The sequence below is a fragment of the Poecilia latipinna genome, unplaced genomic scaffold, assembly GCF_001443285.1.
Source record: "Poecilia latipinna isolate Pla-1442-1.1 unplaced genomic scaffold, P_latipinna-1.0 Scaffold940, whole genome shotgun sequence".
Taxonomy (NCBI): Eukaryota; Metazoa; Chordata; class Actinopteri; order Cyprinodontiformes; family Poeciliidae; genus Poecilia; species Poecilia latipinna.
This window is the reverse complement of record NW_015113556.1, coordinates 59136-74222: the sequence shown is the minus strand read 5'-3', so window position 1 is coordinate 74222 and position 15087 is coordinate 59136. Positions and strand designations below refer to the sequence as shown.

Here is a 15087-nt window from a genome sequence, read left to right as displayed (position 1 = left end):
GTGGGTGTGTGGGGGTTCTTTAGGGGGGGGGGGTGAAAAAGGGTATAGTGAGACTGTATTTGCCCTCAAAGGGATTCAGCCTCATAAAGAAGTTGTAGGAGCAATATCGATGGTGTCTGGAGGAAAAGCCTGTGTTTTTATATTCAACAAAGTGTTCACTTGGATCCACCTTTACAAAGGAAATGTTTTACTGCATCAACAATGCAAGGAAATTATAGGATGCCCAAAATTTGCATCCATGCATCCTTTGGAAAACCCACTGGAGGTAAAATAAATAAATAAATAAATAAATAAATAAATAAATAAATAAATAAATAAATAAATAAAACAGCATAATAAGTCAACAGGTAAAAATGTTAGCCTAAGTAGTGTTCATTGTTACTAAATGGAGCACTACACCGCAAACACTAACTTTACTGAAATCTTCAGGGAACGCTCCTGAATGGCAAAATAAACTATAATCCACAGATGATATTATGGGAATGTTCCCTGTATGTGTCGAAACAAAATTCCCTTTAAATACTTTTCTAGGTCTATCCTGTCAAGGTTATTAATCTACAAACCTTTGTGAGAACCTTTAGGAAATGCTCCTTAGATGTTCTCAGAAGGTTAGTTTCAACACAGACATTGCAGATTTCTGGGAACTATTGTCTCTAAATGTTCCCTAAAGATCAATCACCACTTTCACAATGTGATCTGAAGGGAATCTTTTGTGAGTCTCCCTACTTTAGTATAAACACCAACCTGTGGTGATCTAATAGGTATATTCACTGAAAGGTTCCCTGGTTGTTAACTACAGCGATGCAACTTTTGTGGAAATATTTTCTAAAAGTCACCCTCAACTTTGACCCTGGAGCGTCAGGAGAACCTTGAGCTAACGTTCCCTGAATATCTCCTGAAGGTAAAACAATACCTGACCCAATACCTTCCCAACTTTGTGGGAATGTTCCCTAAGGATTCCCTGAAACTTTCAAAATGCAACTTTAGGATAAACTTCAACAGATGTCCCTTAAAGGTCACCTAATAGGGACTAATCCTTCTATAACCCTGAAAAATTCTCCAAAGATTTTAAAAATCGCTAAACCTTAGCAATCAGTCCTTCAAGGTTTTCTATTGGTTGATGTAAACACAGTCAACGGGACAATGTGAGAATAATCGAAGAACATTCTCTAGGTTCCTTGAAAAAACAAAGGCATTGACCTTTATCCCAGAATCCCTAAAAGTCCAGTTTGAAAGATCAGAAGAAAATCAAACAGCTTAGAAAAGAAATACAAATGTTTTCTTTGTATTTATAAAGAATGATGAGCACTACTGTTTTTGCACAGTTCCTTTTCACAGTTGTAAATAATAAAAATACTTTTTGGATGCAAAATGTGTAAAAATATTGGTAAAGTTATACTTTGTTGAAGTATAATATACCTTTTAATATCATGGATGGGATGTATTTGTTTATATTAATACACATGTTTAATACATTCTAAGAATATTTTTTAATGTGTTTAGCTGCCTACAATACTGACGCGACAACATATTACATGTTTATTGAATATTTCAAATGTATTCCAGTATGTATTTCCAAGGTTTTCTTCCTCCTCTCTCTCTGTTTCGGTGATGATGCTTAGAATGTCTATGATTGGTCAATCCTTCTGCATACAGCTGCATCACAAATTCACTTCCTCTTCCCCGGCGCAAAGATGGCGGAGTACGACCTCACCACGAAAATAGCCCACTTTTTAGACCGTCATCTCGTTTTTCCTCTGCTGGAGTTCTTGTCCGTCAAAGAGGTATGGAACAGTTAAACATTAAAACATTTATTTCCTGTCTTTTGTAGTTTCAATTGTTCAAAATATGTGAATTAGACAGACGGAGAAGCCGAAACATGGGTAGGATTAGATGGCCACATTTTCTTCCCGCGTGTAAAATCCTGCCACTTTAGGCGGAAGAAGGGGGAACTGTTTTCAAAATAAAAGCACCATTCATCATTAAAAAAAAAATTAGGATACAACTATTTGTGGTAAGACGTTGTGGTAAGTGATTGTTGAAACATAAAATTACTTCAAAGATAAATGTATATATCAGAGTGCATATATAAACTCCAGTATAACGAATGAGAAACGCTAAGATTTTAGCAGAGTCATGTGTGAAGAGAATGCATCGGAAGTGTCCACTGTAGTAATACTAACTTTACAGTAGCACTAGCAATGCTGAGTTCGTTAAAATATGTATTTTCTTGCTTTAAACTGCTTTGTTTGTGTCCAAATATTGTGCAGAGATTTTGTACAGAGTGCCATAGTACAAATAAGAGATTTAGCTGGCCCAGTGGAATATTCTGGTGAACGAAGTTCTCATTAAATGGCTCTACGTAGCGCTAGCTATCAGAAGCTTTATACTTTACTTGTTACGTTTCCCTTACAGCTGGGTAACTCTTTTCAGCTTTCAGAATCAGAACTGCTTCCGACAAGAGTCTCCTGGTTTGCTTCGGCAAACTCTTTTATGTTCATTTGCAAGTTAGTTAGCATTAACTACAGTTTTGTGGATGACTCCACAACAGACATTATGTTAAGCAAGCATTTAATAGTCAGGTGTGTTAATATGATTTTCCTTTATTTTATGGTCAATCCGAATGATTGTTTTTAAAGGGGCTATTAGGCATAGATTCTCAGGGACAAACCCCATACCAACAATAATAGCTTGCTACGTATAACATTACATATTAGTTTATTTCTGCTTTTGGTGAAGTACTGTGAAGAATTATATTAATATGAGTTGTTGTTGCCAAATGGCTTATCTAGTGTTTCATTTCATATTTCTGTATATATATTTTTTAAAGCTGAAATATATGGCATTGTATTGTCACATAGAAAATACAATAAATCCTCGCCCTTGTTCCAAGTTATACTTTGGAAGACTAAAGTAAGGAAATACTAAATTATTTGTAATAATAAGTTGTGAAAGCAGTTATGAAATGTCCCCTTTGTTATAATAGCTCATGCGACCTCTTTTTTCACACTTATTGTTTATACCCAATGAAATCTTCCTAAGCAAAAAATAAATAAACATCTACCATCCATTTTGTAATTGTAAAGAAATTTAGGTTATTGTGTCAAACAGAATTCAAATGATGAAAACACCTTTTTAGAGGAAAAACACCATGTCCAGAAATTATCATATTATACTCCAGATATGCAAATAGGAGCATTTACTTTGTCACAGGGCCAGGTTGGTTTGGATAGCTTGTTTTCCTTAGTGAATGAATTGAGGATTTTCTTTGCACAATTTGTCTGTAGATCCTTAAAAAGTCTTAAGTTTATGGACCTAAAATTAAGACCTTAAAATGTCATAAAATCATATTAAGGTCAATCGGCCTTAAATATGTTAATAGTTTCTTAAATGTTATCTTGGCAGGCAGGACTACTTAATCGTGTATATTCAATGTATTTTTCTGTCAGGCGACACAGACATCCTCACTGGGTTCTTTGTCTCTCTTGCTAGCTGGCTAGCTAGCTAGCTTTTTTTTGTGTCCATCATCTGTAAGTGGAAATTTCTCATAAGTTGGCTGGACAAAGTTAGTGCATGTCTTTTGAGATATAAGTATTAAATCCCATTTGTAATGATCTTAAAAAGTCTTAAATTTCCGTTGGTGAAACCACATCTCTGCTCGGAGGCGTGTTTGCAGCAAGTCTTATGGTTTCTAAGTATTAGACTCTTCAGTGGCTGGCCAAAAGTATTCACACTTCTTCAACTTTTTCACGTTTTATCCACAAATCTCTTTTCACGTTACAGACTAACAAAAATTAGCAATTAGTTATGACAAATGGGCATTTCTGTTGTCTGTATTTGAGACTTCGCCTGTCACAGTAATCAATAAATCAGTTAATCACATGATGTATTAAATTTAGCTCCATTATCATGGGACAAAAGACTTTACTGGCAGTTTTGCCTGTTTCACCTGTCTGAGCCTAATGATTAATATTATTTCAATATTTAAATATTTCTTTAAAGCTGTAGTGGCTGTGAGTGATTTGCTAATGGGGAAAGATTGTAATTGTCTTTGTCTTGATGAACTTTTTCTATTATCTTAGAATATGTTTTTAGAATCATATTAAATCTTTCACAGTATTTCACTTTAGAATACACTACATGTATGGTTTCGATGGTGTTTTTTAAAATTATTTTAACTTTATTGTTTCTGTTATTTATTTTGGATATTTAAAATGTCTTCCAGCTCTAGCATTAATTGTTCTTTAGAAATTCAAGTTTATTGACCTTTTAGAGAGGGTGCTTACATTATTATGTCATTCTCAATATGCTACTTGAAAATTGTCTCAGAACAACAATATTATCGTTTATCTCAATAATTTCTGGGACAAGCAAAATTTGGAATCGTGACATGCTACTTTATTCGCCATTAGAGCTATCAGGAACTTATTCATAATGCATGAATTACCTATTTGCAATATTAGACTAATAGAAATTCATATACTGAATGATGACAGAATATGGGCAGAATTAAAGGCTTAATTCTTAAAGTGCTGCTCACTTTAAGCACCATTTAAGTGCCTCTAGCAACACAATAGAGAGTAAAGAATGCTAAATTAGGCAGAACATTTATTTGTTAAAATAAGATTTAATTATGGTCATTTGAGTTCATTCGGGCCTTTTAATCTGTTTTTACAAAGTCATTTAACTGCCAGCTCTCAAGTTGACCTAATTGTAAAATCCTGGGATGCTTCTAGTAACACGAAGGATTGAATTAATATAAAAGACATTTTTTTGTGCTTTTTATTTATATGTTGGCTCTCAAAAATTCGATTTTTATTGATTTATTATTATTTTTTAAAAATCTCATGTAAGTTGTGACAAATTTCCAGATCTACAATGAGGAGGAACTTCTCCGTGGGAAACTGGATCTCCTCAGTGACACCAACATGGTGGACTTCGCCATGGACGTCTACAGAAACCTCTATAACGACACGGAAATTCCCCACAGTAAGCATCGACGGCACTCTGCCATCTTCATATCTAACAGCCACAAAATCAGTCAGTACGGTTAATATCGCTTGATGGACGTCATAAAAGGGCCACTGCTGCGCACCCCTCACTCCATTCGGCATCGATTTAGCAGTAAACTTTTATTTTACAGCCCTTTTCCAGCGCTGGGGTCCGGACTCCGTACACGCCGCTTTATGATGCCGCCGTAACTAATATCTTTGTTTATCATCATCTCGTCAGCTCTCAGGGAGAAGAGGACGGAGGTGGTGGCCCAGCTGAAGCAGCTGCAAGGGGAGACGGAACCCATCGTGAAGATGTTCGAGGACCCGGAGACGACGAGGCAGATGCAGTCCTCCAGGTGAGGCCAAAAAAAAAAAAACACCTTAGATTACTTGGTATCTGTCAGATTGTCTTTGGTTTTAGAGAGCTAAATTGGTTGAACAGTCGCAGAAAGATTCAAGATACCAAGTGTTGGGGAAAAAAAAATCTTTTAGTGTTTTGGAAAGGTATCTTCACTTAATCTGCAGGGAAAGTTTATCCTTATTGTTGGGTCGATGGTTTTATTATTTTCTCTACTGTTTATCCACTGAAAACATCAATAAATATCAATAAATTTGAAAACATTGTGTGCAGTTTAGTGATAAAAGTCACACTTCTTTGTGTGACTGGTGTCCTAAAGAAGCACACTACCAATAGGAATGTTTGTCCAGAGCCGTATTTGTGTTGGTGGGGCTGTAAATGCTGTGACACACAGTCACAGTCATACAGTTACCTAAAAAAGAAAAAATAAACATTTCTTGTCATCATTTTTACAGCAAAATACAACAAAACTTTCAAGACCATATCGCTCATCTCCTACCCAATCAGACAAATTTTTTGTTCAAAAGACAGATTGGTTTAAAATACGTTTTTTTTAGCAGATTTGTAGTTTGTAACCAGTAAAACATTGAGAAGGCTTTGTTTTTATTCATCAGGTGTTCACTGTGTGTCTGTCGGATTCCAACACGATCATAATCTCATAATTGACGGTCTAAAGATCCGTCTCCGAGGCCAACAGGCAGTTTGCTTTTTTATTTTGCCAGTATGTCCTAAATTGCAGTGTTGTTGCTTGATTCATTGTGTTTGTCTGCTAATAAGCGACAACTTGACAACTGGTGCAGTGTTTTGGGGTTACTGAGTACATGCAGTTCAGTCCCACAGATTCACAAAAAAATGTGACTGAAAAAAATATTTATTTTTGTTGTTTTTGTTTAATATCTGATGCAGTTTTTTTTTTAAATGCACTCAATTTAGACAATGAGAGATAATAAGGCTTTTAGTCCTGGAGAAACCTCAGAATAAATAGCAGGGTGTTACATTTTTGATACATGAATTAAAAAACAAAAATGTGCAAACAGATTCTAACAGCTTTTAACCGAACAAGACAAAAAGCAGTTATTCCTAGGATACTAATTATTACAGTTACAAACATGTTGCACATAACGTTTCTTGTTTTGATTTTGTTGCGTACATCTAAGTAAAGATACATATAGATATGCAAAATTTTGTGTCAGTAAAGTGTAGAACTGAAAGTGTCGAGTCGTTGCTCAACAGACGTGTTGCTTTTGGTCTCCGTGAGTAAAATTGCCCTTCAAAAAAGTGAGTAGTTGAGACCAAACTAAAGATTCTTGTCATCACATTTTTGGAATAAAGAAGGAAGAAAGGAGAAAATCAATTCATCATACAAATGGAAATGATTTCTCATTTAATTAATTGATTTATTGGTTACTATGACAGGCCTATAATCCATCTATTAAAACAATCGTTGCAGCCGTAGTCCAAATGTAACGCTCCTGTTTCCTCACTTTTGACACACTGGTGAGCGTAGCAGTCACTGGCGCTAATCAATCTGTGGAATCTTTGTTCTGCAACACCCAGCGGGTCGCCATTCCACAAACACACACACACATACACACACACCGCCCATCTCCTAACCTCGGCGCATTCTTGCTGCTTCAACCTGGCCTGCAAACCGTTGGGGAATGCCTCAGCCTCAGAGCAAAATTCATTTAACACACCACACATACGCGCCAGCAAACTCACACTCATACGTTCCCGGCTTCTTTTTTTTTTTTTTTTATAAAACTGAATTTACCCTAGAAAGACACATAGTTTGAATGTGGTGTCCACATAAATAGATTTTTTTGGTCGACGGCGAAGTAGTAAAATGCATTCGGGATACAACGGTTTCCAAAGGAGCCAGTGCATTCCTCGATTTTTGACAAACCCAGAGAGACACAGAGGCTGGGCTGAGGAATCAGTCTTCACTTTATTCACCATGCAAAATATCACCCTCCCCCTCCCCCCCATCCCCACTCCTCCCATCAAACCAAAACCAAATCTAATAAACAGCTCATCACACATATTTGAACACTTTCCTCTTGTTTTCGACCACAAGCTGAACCGTATACCTGGAGGTGGTTCTGAAATGTCAGCCAGACGACAACTCGGTTCAAAACTGGCTCTAACTACAGGAACTTGTCTCTTTCTGTTTTTTTTGTGTTTTCCAGGGACGGACGAATGCTCTTTGACTATTTGGAAGAAAAGTACAACGTAAGTTGAGCCCCATTTGCTGACATGTCGCTTCTCCGGAGCATTTCCCATGGCTTCTTGGTGAACTCGTGGTCGTTTCGGGGGCAAAGCAGGAGGGAAGGGACGGGGCTGAGCAGGGAACAGCAGATTTAGTTCCCAAAACCCTTAACTCATTTTCGGGGTTTGTATGGCTTGCACAAATCCTGTGGACATTTACATTCTGTGGTGAATTGTTAAGAATAAACGGAATAGCTCGGAACCCGTGGATGGAGCCGCAAGAATGCCGGAGGTTCTATATTTACCGTGATGTCGGGCCGCTTACCCTCCCCTCCATCGGTCCCGTTCCGCTCCGGCATCCTGCTGACCCTGCGTGCGATCCTCAGCGTACCTCCACCCAGTCCGGGCGCTGGGCCTCTCAACCTGCTGCTGCACAGGCTTTTTATTTTGGGGGGTTTCTGACGTCAGCTGGTACTGCTGACATGCTGCACATCAGCAAACACCGTCCTGCATGCTGGAAGCGACCGCCCTCTATATATTTATGCATTTTCAATATTTTTTTTTTTTTTTTTTTTTTTTTTATGTTGCCATGGATTGCAGATTTAGAAGTCGGGAGAAAAATCCCACTGATGGGATATCCTGCAGTAAATGTTTGTGCATACAGCGTCTTGCAAAAGTTTTCACATGCCCTGCGCTCTGCTCAGTTTGTCGCATGACAGCCACGTACTTGAATGTCTTTTATGTTATAAACCAGTACAAAAAAATGCATAACTGTGAAGCTGGAGGAAAAGGATAGATGATTAAAATCCAAATTAAAATTGTGATTTTAATTATAATGAATGGCTCACATTATAAACTCCTGTACTGTACATTTAAGTAAAAGCTTTTTCTTTCTGTCTTTTCTGTCTTTTTTCCTTCTGTCTTTCTTTTTTCTTTTCTGTATTTTTGCCTGTCTTTCTTTCTGTCTTTCAAAATAAAATCTTTACAACCACTTGTCTTCAGATGTAAGTATTCATCCTAAGGCAGCTGAATAAAAATGCATGACTCACTTTGTTTTTAGAGATTTTTTTCCTTCAGTTTCACAGTTATACTTTGTGCTACTATGAAATTAAATCAAAACCTAGCTCCAATCAATTTTTTTTTGCCGATATGCTGTAGAAATTGGGCCTTAATGCTGGAGTATGCAACTTTTATATAAAGAAAAAAGTTTTCTTCACATATTTGTTAAAACCATTACTATATAATACGAATCTGTGAAAAAAAATCAAGCTCCTCTGCCGACTCCCAGTGCTAGCTTCAGAAATGCGTAACTCTGTTAGAAACAACCAATCAGAGCCAGGAGGAGGGTCTCAGTGCTATAAATCATGCTTGTGTGCACATCGCTCAGAGCCTGTCATAATCATTCAGGCTAATTAGCATGAGAGTGGATAAATGCTTTTCCTGTAAAGATAAGTTGTTTCTCTGCCATCATCACATTAAGCAACGGTGAATTTTAAAATGGTTGTATTTGTTTTTCCTTTGAAGTTCCGTCAGGAGTACTTGGACACCTTGTACCGATATGCCAAGTTCCAGTACGAGTGCGGGAACTACTCCGGTGCCGCCGAGTACCTCTACTTCTTCCGTGTCTTGGTGAGCTTCCAGCTTCTATCGCACACATTTACATTTACACAGTCGTTTCTAGTGTCACCTCTCTGTTGTTCTCAAATATGAACATCAGTTTCACCAACTTCACTCATCTTTGTAGGAGCAAAACTGATGTTATTCCATCATCAATTGAAAAACAATGCAAAATATAGTGGGCAAAGTATAAAATCAGAACAATATAAAATGTATTTGCTGAATAAGAATTTATCTTTACAAACTTCAGTGCCCTCAGAAAGGCATTGATGGATTTTCGAAATTCTGTCAGATGTGAGTGCTTCCACAGGGGAGGATGTCAGGACTTGGAAAAGCTCAAGTTATTGCCTCTTTAATTCCCTCCACATCTTCTATATCAAGCACAGGCTGTTGTGGTACTTGAGTTGGATCTTTTATTGGGCCAAATGATCAGCGGCAGGCCGCATAATCTGTCTGTACTCTTCTCATGGGGCGGGGCCCCGCCAGACAGCTTATTGATTTCAGAGCTGTGGCCAGAGAGTCCCCAGTCACGACTCCCAAGCTTCTCTGCTTAGTTATGCAAGACACTTTATACTTGGCTGCCAGTGTTAGAGGCAGCTTACAAGAGGCTGCAGAGGGTTATGTGATTGAGAAACGGCATTAAAGACATTAATATAGTCAAAGATGAGGGAGCTTGACTAATGAGTGAGTGGAACTGAATCCAGCTTTACTTCCAGTCTCAAAACACACACCTGCAGTTGTTTTTGTTCGATAAAGTTTGAATGATTGGTCTGTTTTGATATGACTCATTGATGGGTCAGGCTGACGCATATTTCAGTTCAGTCCCATTTAATGCGTTTCTCTGTATAGAGTTGTGACTAACAATTATTTTAGTAATTGATTATTCTGATGATTAATCAGAGGAAAAATTTATACACTCTGCAGATTTTTCATTTAACCACTGAAGCTTATTTTTTTTAATGTAAAAAAAAATAAGTAAGCAAATGATGTAATTTCGTTTTTAATGGAAAATTAAACTTTTTATTAACCTAGATCATTTCGAGCAAGTGATTCATCTGCAGCTAAAAACAGTAATTCAAACATTAACATGTGAAAAGCTCAACCCTTTGTGCTTCACGTAACATCAATGCTGCAGTGATACATCAATACTCTGGTGATTATTATTATTTGTGTTTTATTTTGTGATTAACCAGTTAATAATTGATTAATCCAAAATTTGAATCAGATGAAGCTGAAAATTTGCCACTAGTGGAACTCTGGGTAAAAGATATTCAAACAAAGGTTTTTGTTAATTTTAAATACAAAATGTATATACTTTCTGTACAGTTTTGGCTTAATTACTGCTCTGATCATGTTGTTCTTTCAGCAAATGGCGTGTTTTAGAGTCTCTATGCTCCACCTGATTATTATTCAACTACTAAAATAGTTGACAATTATGTCAATAATCAGTTAATCACTATGAATCCAGTTAATTGTTTCAGCCCTACTTGTTTTCATATTGAGTGCAGTTCCATAGTGAGTATTGTGACCAAACAGTCTTTTAAAAACATTATCCTGATTAATGGATGTTTGCTTTTAAATTTAGTACAATTTGAATAACTATTGTTTGTGCAAACAAAGCATCTCCCAGACAGGAAGGTGCAGCAGTCTTTCTTTAACTGCAATCATTATTATAGGAGACAAAATAATCTCAGTCCCTTTGCAATTCAAGTTACAATAATAATCTTAGATAAAGTTAAATTCCTTATGGCTTTGGTTTTGTGATGTGAACTTTGTGATTCTGCATCAAGTGTGAGGAAGTTGAACTCGGCTAAAGGTTCTTTAATGACCAGTGCAACCAACCTACATAACTGCTGGTTTCCAAATGTCATCCAGTTGTCCGCTGCGTTCGGTTTGACTTTGGTTCAGCATTTAGCTTTGTGGGAAAGAAGAGCGCTCAGGCCAAACCCAGGCCTGAAAGAATTGGCAGCCATAACGTCAACATTTATTTTCTTTTTCCTCCAAAACAGCGATAAAACAAATTCATTTGAATTAAGATTCACTTCTGCACTATCCCTCCTCATCTTTTTTTTTTTTTTTTTTTGTTGACGTCATTGATGTCTGGCTTGTCGTGAAAGGTCTCTTCTCGGAAACTTGGCCGCTCCCCTAAAAAACAGTGGATCTGTTTATTTATCTCTCCACCGTACCACATCCATGGCGACAAGTCATTTGTACAAGAGGAGAAAAACCCGTTAAAAAAAGTGCCCAAAACCCCCCTCGCAAAAGTTATGTCAAACTGTTCCTCCAGCAGTTGTTTGTGGCTCTCCGGCTCATTCTAAACAAACCAAAATTGCTCTAATTGAGCTCAGTTGCTCAAAGTCTAGCGTAGACTTAAAGAAAATCTCTTACCCCACAGTCGGTCGGACCCCTGGTGTAAAGTTCAGGCCAGGATCGGGCTCTGTAACTAGATCTTTTGTTGGCTAAACTTGACAATGCGGCAGGCTTTTCGGGCGAACGGAAAAGGTAGAAATGGATTTCATTAGTCAGTGTATGGCTCTCTTTTTGTGGACCTCCCATCCTCACAAGCCCCTCGTCTGTGTTCCCCCCCACCATCTCCCTCCTACCCCCCAACCAGACCTCCTCCATGGGGAGAGCTGAGGCTCCATAAAGTCATTTAACGTGGGAAACCCAGTCAATTAAACGAAGCAAGCCAGCCTTGCAAAATCCATGCCTCAGGTCTTGTTACAGTGCGGCCCAGGCCCCCGAAAAGAGCAACTTATTCATATCATCACTTAATGCAGGGATTGGATGTTAAGAATAAAGATTGGGTGTCCCGCCTGAACCCCAGCACAGTAAATTTATTGTTGCTGGTCAGTCAGGGAAAATGTGCCCATTTCACAAACCCAGTGGAAACTTAAGGTAACTGCTGGAAAAACCCAGGTATTGAGACTTTTGTAGCGTGGCCACTAGTAAAAAAGCCGGACTCTGTGTGTGTGGAGAAAGCTGCCATAATGACCTGGAGGTCAGCCAAATGTAGCAGGCAGGGACTTCCAGAAGAGGGGGGAGGGGGGAATAAAAGGAAACAAAATAAAACACTTCTATAGATGAAACCCTGACCTTTACTCTAAAGCCAGAGTGGCAGTGCCGCCCTTTGTGTTTCCACAAATGTTTCATTCAAACTGATTTATCAGAATTATTCAACCACTTCAAGTGGCTGCATCTGTGTTTTTTTTTTTTTTTTTTTTTTTTTTTCATAATTGATGCTCGGGGGTGTGTGGTCAGTTTCTCTGGACACTCAGCAGACATCCACCCTCACTTCCTGCTTGACTCATGTCATCAGCGTTGGCCGTCTGATGTTACCACGGACTAATGTGAGTCTGAGTTTCCCATGAGCCTTGTGGTGCAGCCCAACGTCCACTACCAGCTGAGGATCAGAGGGCTTTTTGCAACCTGCGTTTCATTACCTGCTTCTCCTTTTGTTTGTTTTGGGCCGTTCTGGAAATCACAAATGGTAACCTGCAACATGTTTGAGAGTAATTGTCCTCTCAGAGATGTCCCCGTCCGAGCTGGGTCAGGTTTCATTCTAATTATTGACTAGATTGAGTGAGGATAATGCTGAAAATTGTGCTATTGTCCGAGTTGAGCTAAAAATAACAAGCAACAAAACTGCAATCTTTAAAACTTTTTCCTTTTTTTTGAACAATATATTTGAGTTCTTGCTTATTCTACTTGCCACCAGCAAAACTTCCCCAAAAAACACAAAAGAATTTAAACAAAAAAACCACCAAAAACTTAACGAAATAAACACATTTAGTTTCTTCCTGAATGTGACTAGGAAGAAAGTTTCTTGATCACCTTGAGTTATCTACAGTTTCATATTATCACAGTATGGATATAAAAACATGTAGTATCAGCCACTTGCTTTTATTTGAGACATAAAACCCAAAAATACAACAATCTGAAATTATTTTAGTAATCAGTTATTCTATATTCTGATGATTTTTTTGTACAAAATTAGGAATGCATTAAAAGTTTCAAATAAATGAATAATCCAGCTCCTTTTTCAGTAAGAAAAGAAAAAATTTGTTACCTGAAATGCAACAAAAGTATTACTTTAGTGATGATTTGTAGCAAAGGATGCATCTACAGCAAAAAACATCTAAAATCAACATCTGAAAAGCTCTGCTCTTTCTGCTCAACTTAACATCACAACAGTATTGAGCTAATTTGTTATAAGGTTGTTGTTTTTTTTTGTAAAAATTTAAAACTGCCACTGGAGGAGTTTTAGGTAGAACATAGAGGAAGAAGGTTTTCATTTTTGAATGCAAAATGTACATGATTTTTGCAGAGTTCTGATTTAATCACTGCTCTGGCTGCCTTGATCTCTAGGCAAACAACATTTTCAACAATCGATTAATCACGATTAATCAAATAGATTATTTGGTTAATCGTGGATTTTGCTCTCTGCTAAATCGTGTTCACCATATTCTAGATTTTTGCCATTCTGCCCTGTGAAGAGTAACAACAGGAGCTCGTCTCAGCTGATGGCAGTGTAATGTGTCGGGTAGCTGGTGCTTCTTTAAGTTTCAAAGTCAGTGTTTTACATGAACAGAAATATTTTTCCAACACCTACATGTGTTGAATGGAAATGGAAAAAGCACGCAAACACCTTTAAGCACTTATTTTCTAGCAGCCTGTCATGATCTGTTGGTCTTTACTGTCGAGTTCTGTTCTGCATCATCTAACATGTTTAGCACACAGACTACTCCAAGATCCTATAAACATTGTTTGTTTGTTTGAGCCTTTATTTTCTCCATTGTTGTGATTCATCACTTTTTTTTTGTAACAAGCGTACAATGTCAACTTGTCCCCCACCAGGTGCCGTCTACAGACAGGAATGCCCTGAACTCGCTGTGGGGCAAGCTGGCCTCTGAGATCCTGATGCAGAACTGGGAGGCAGCCATGGAGGACCTGACCCGCCTGAGAGAGACTATTGATAACAACGTAAATGCCCCACTTCTCAGAATTTGATACCGCATTTAGATTCCCTTACATAGACTCCCATATTGACATTTCACTTGCAGAACAGCTCTGCTGTGGCATTTTATTTCTTACTGCCGGCTCTCATCTGAGTACTTAAGAACTTGGATCTCTGTATGAAGGCGTTGTTGGTGTTTAATTGCCATTTAGAGGGCAAGCACACAAGATTTCGTTTTCCTTGTACCTCACTGGGGAAAGAGTTTTAAATCTTGTATATTTGTGTTTATAAACTTTTTTTTTTTTTTTTTTTGTTTTTTTTTGTGACATTTTTCTGGTCTGGTCTTGTTCAGTCGGTGAGCTCGCCTCTCCAGTCTCTCCAGCAGCGGACATGGCTCATTCACTGGTCGCTCTTCGTCTTCTTCAACCACCCCAAGGGCAGAGACAACATCATTGACCTGTTTCTCTACCAACCACAGTAAGTACAATTCCTTTCCCGGCTAAGTTTATTTGTTCAGTTGCATTAAAGCCCCCCAACAATGGCAAACTGTTGCGTCTAAATGCATTTCCTTTATGCAACGAAAACTTAAATTTGATTGGCCCTTTTTTAAATTGCACTGAAAGTGGATGTGGTCGGTAAGAATCACCTCTGTTTACAAAAAAAATCTGTCTTGCTGTTTAAAAAAAACAACACATTTTACGAACGCCTTGCATCACCAGTTTTTGAATGAAGTCGCACGTGGTTTGGATGTTCCAAACTGCGAAGTATTAAAAATAACAGCTCCTCTGTTTTGTTTTGTTTTTTTGGCGGGATGCCGTCTTTTTAAAAAAATTTAATGTAGAGTAAACTATTTGCTTTAATAACACATTTTCTGGGTGCCGGGCTTCTCCATGAACCTTGCTGGTATTTTTAAAGTGGTTTCAGAAGTGTGTGTATTTTCCGTGTGGTCTGTT

The 15087-nt window shown here is 37.9% G+C and overlaps 1 protein-coding gene across 1 annotated transcript in view; it reads left to right on the top strand.

The window, feature by feature from the left end:
* Window positions 1–1653: 1653 nt before the first annotated feature.
* LOC106957827 (eukaryotic translation initiation factor 3 subunit E-A-like) overlaps window positions 1654–15087 on the top strand; it is a 39180-nt gene continuing 25746 nt past the window's right edge. The window contains exons 1-7 of the mRNA XM_015049336.1: window positions 1654–1784; window positions 4872–4989; window positions 5233–5350; window positions 7542–7584; window positions 9085–9189; window positions 14035–14160; window positions 14487–14611. Coding sequence (XP_014904822.1) covers window positions 1695–1784; window positions 4872–4989; window positions 5233–5350; window positions 7542–7584; window positions 9085–9189; window positions 14035–14160; window positions 14487–14611 — 725 coding nt within the window. The 5' untranslated portion in view covers window positions 1654–1694. The remainder of the gene's footprint in view (window positions 1785–4871; window positions 4990–5232; window positions 5351–7541; window positions 7585–9084; window positions 9190–14034; window positions 14161–14486; window positions 14612–15087) is intronic.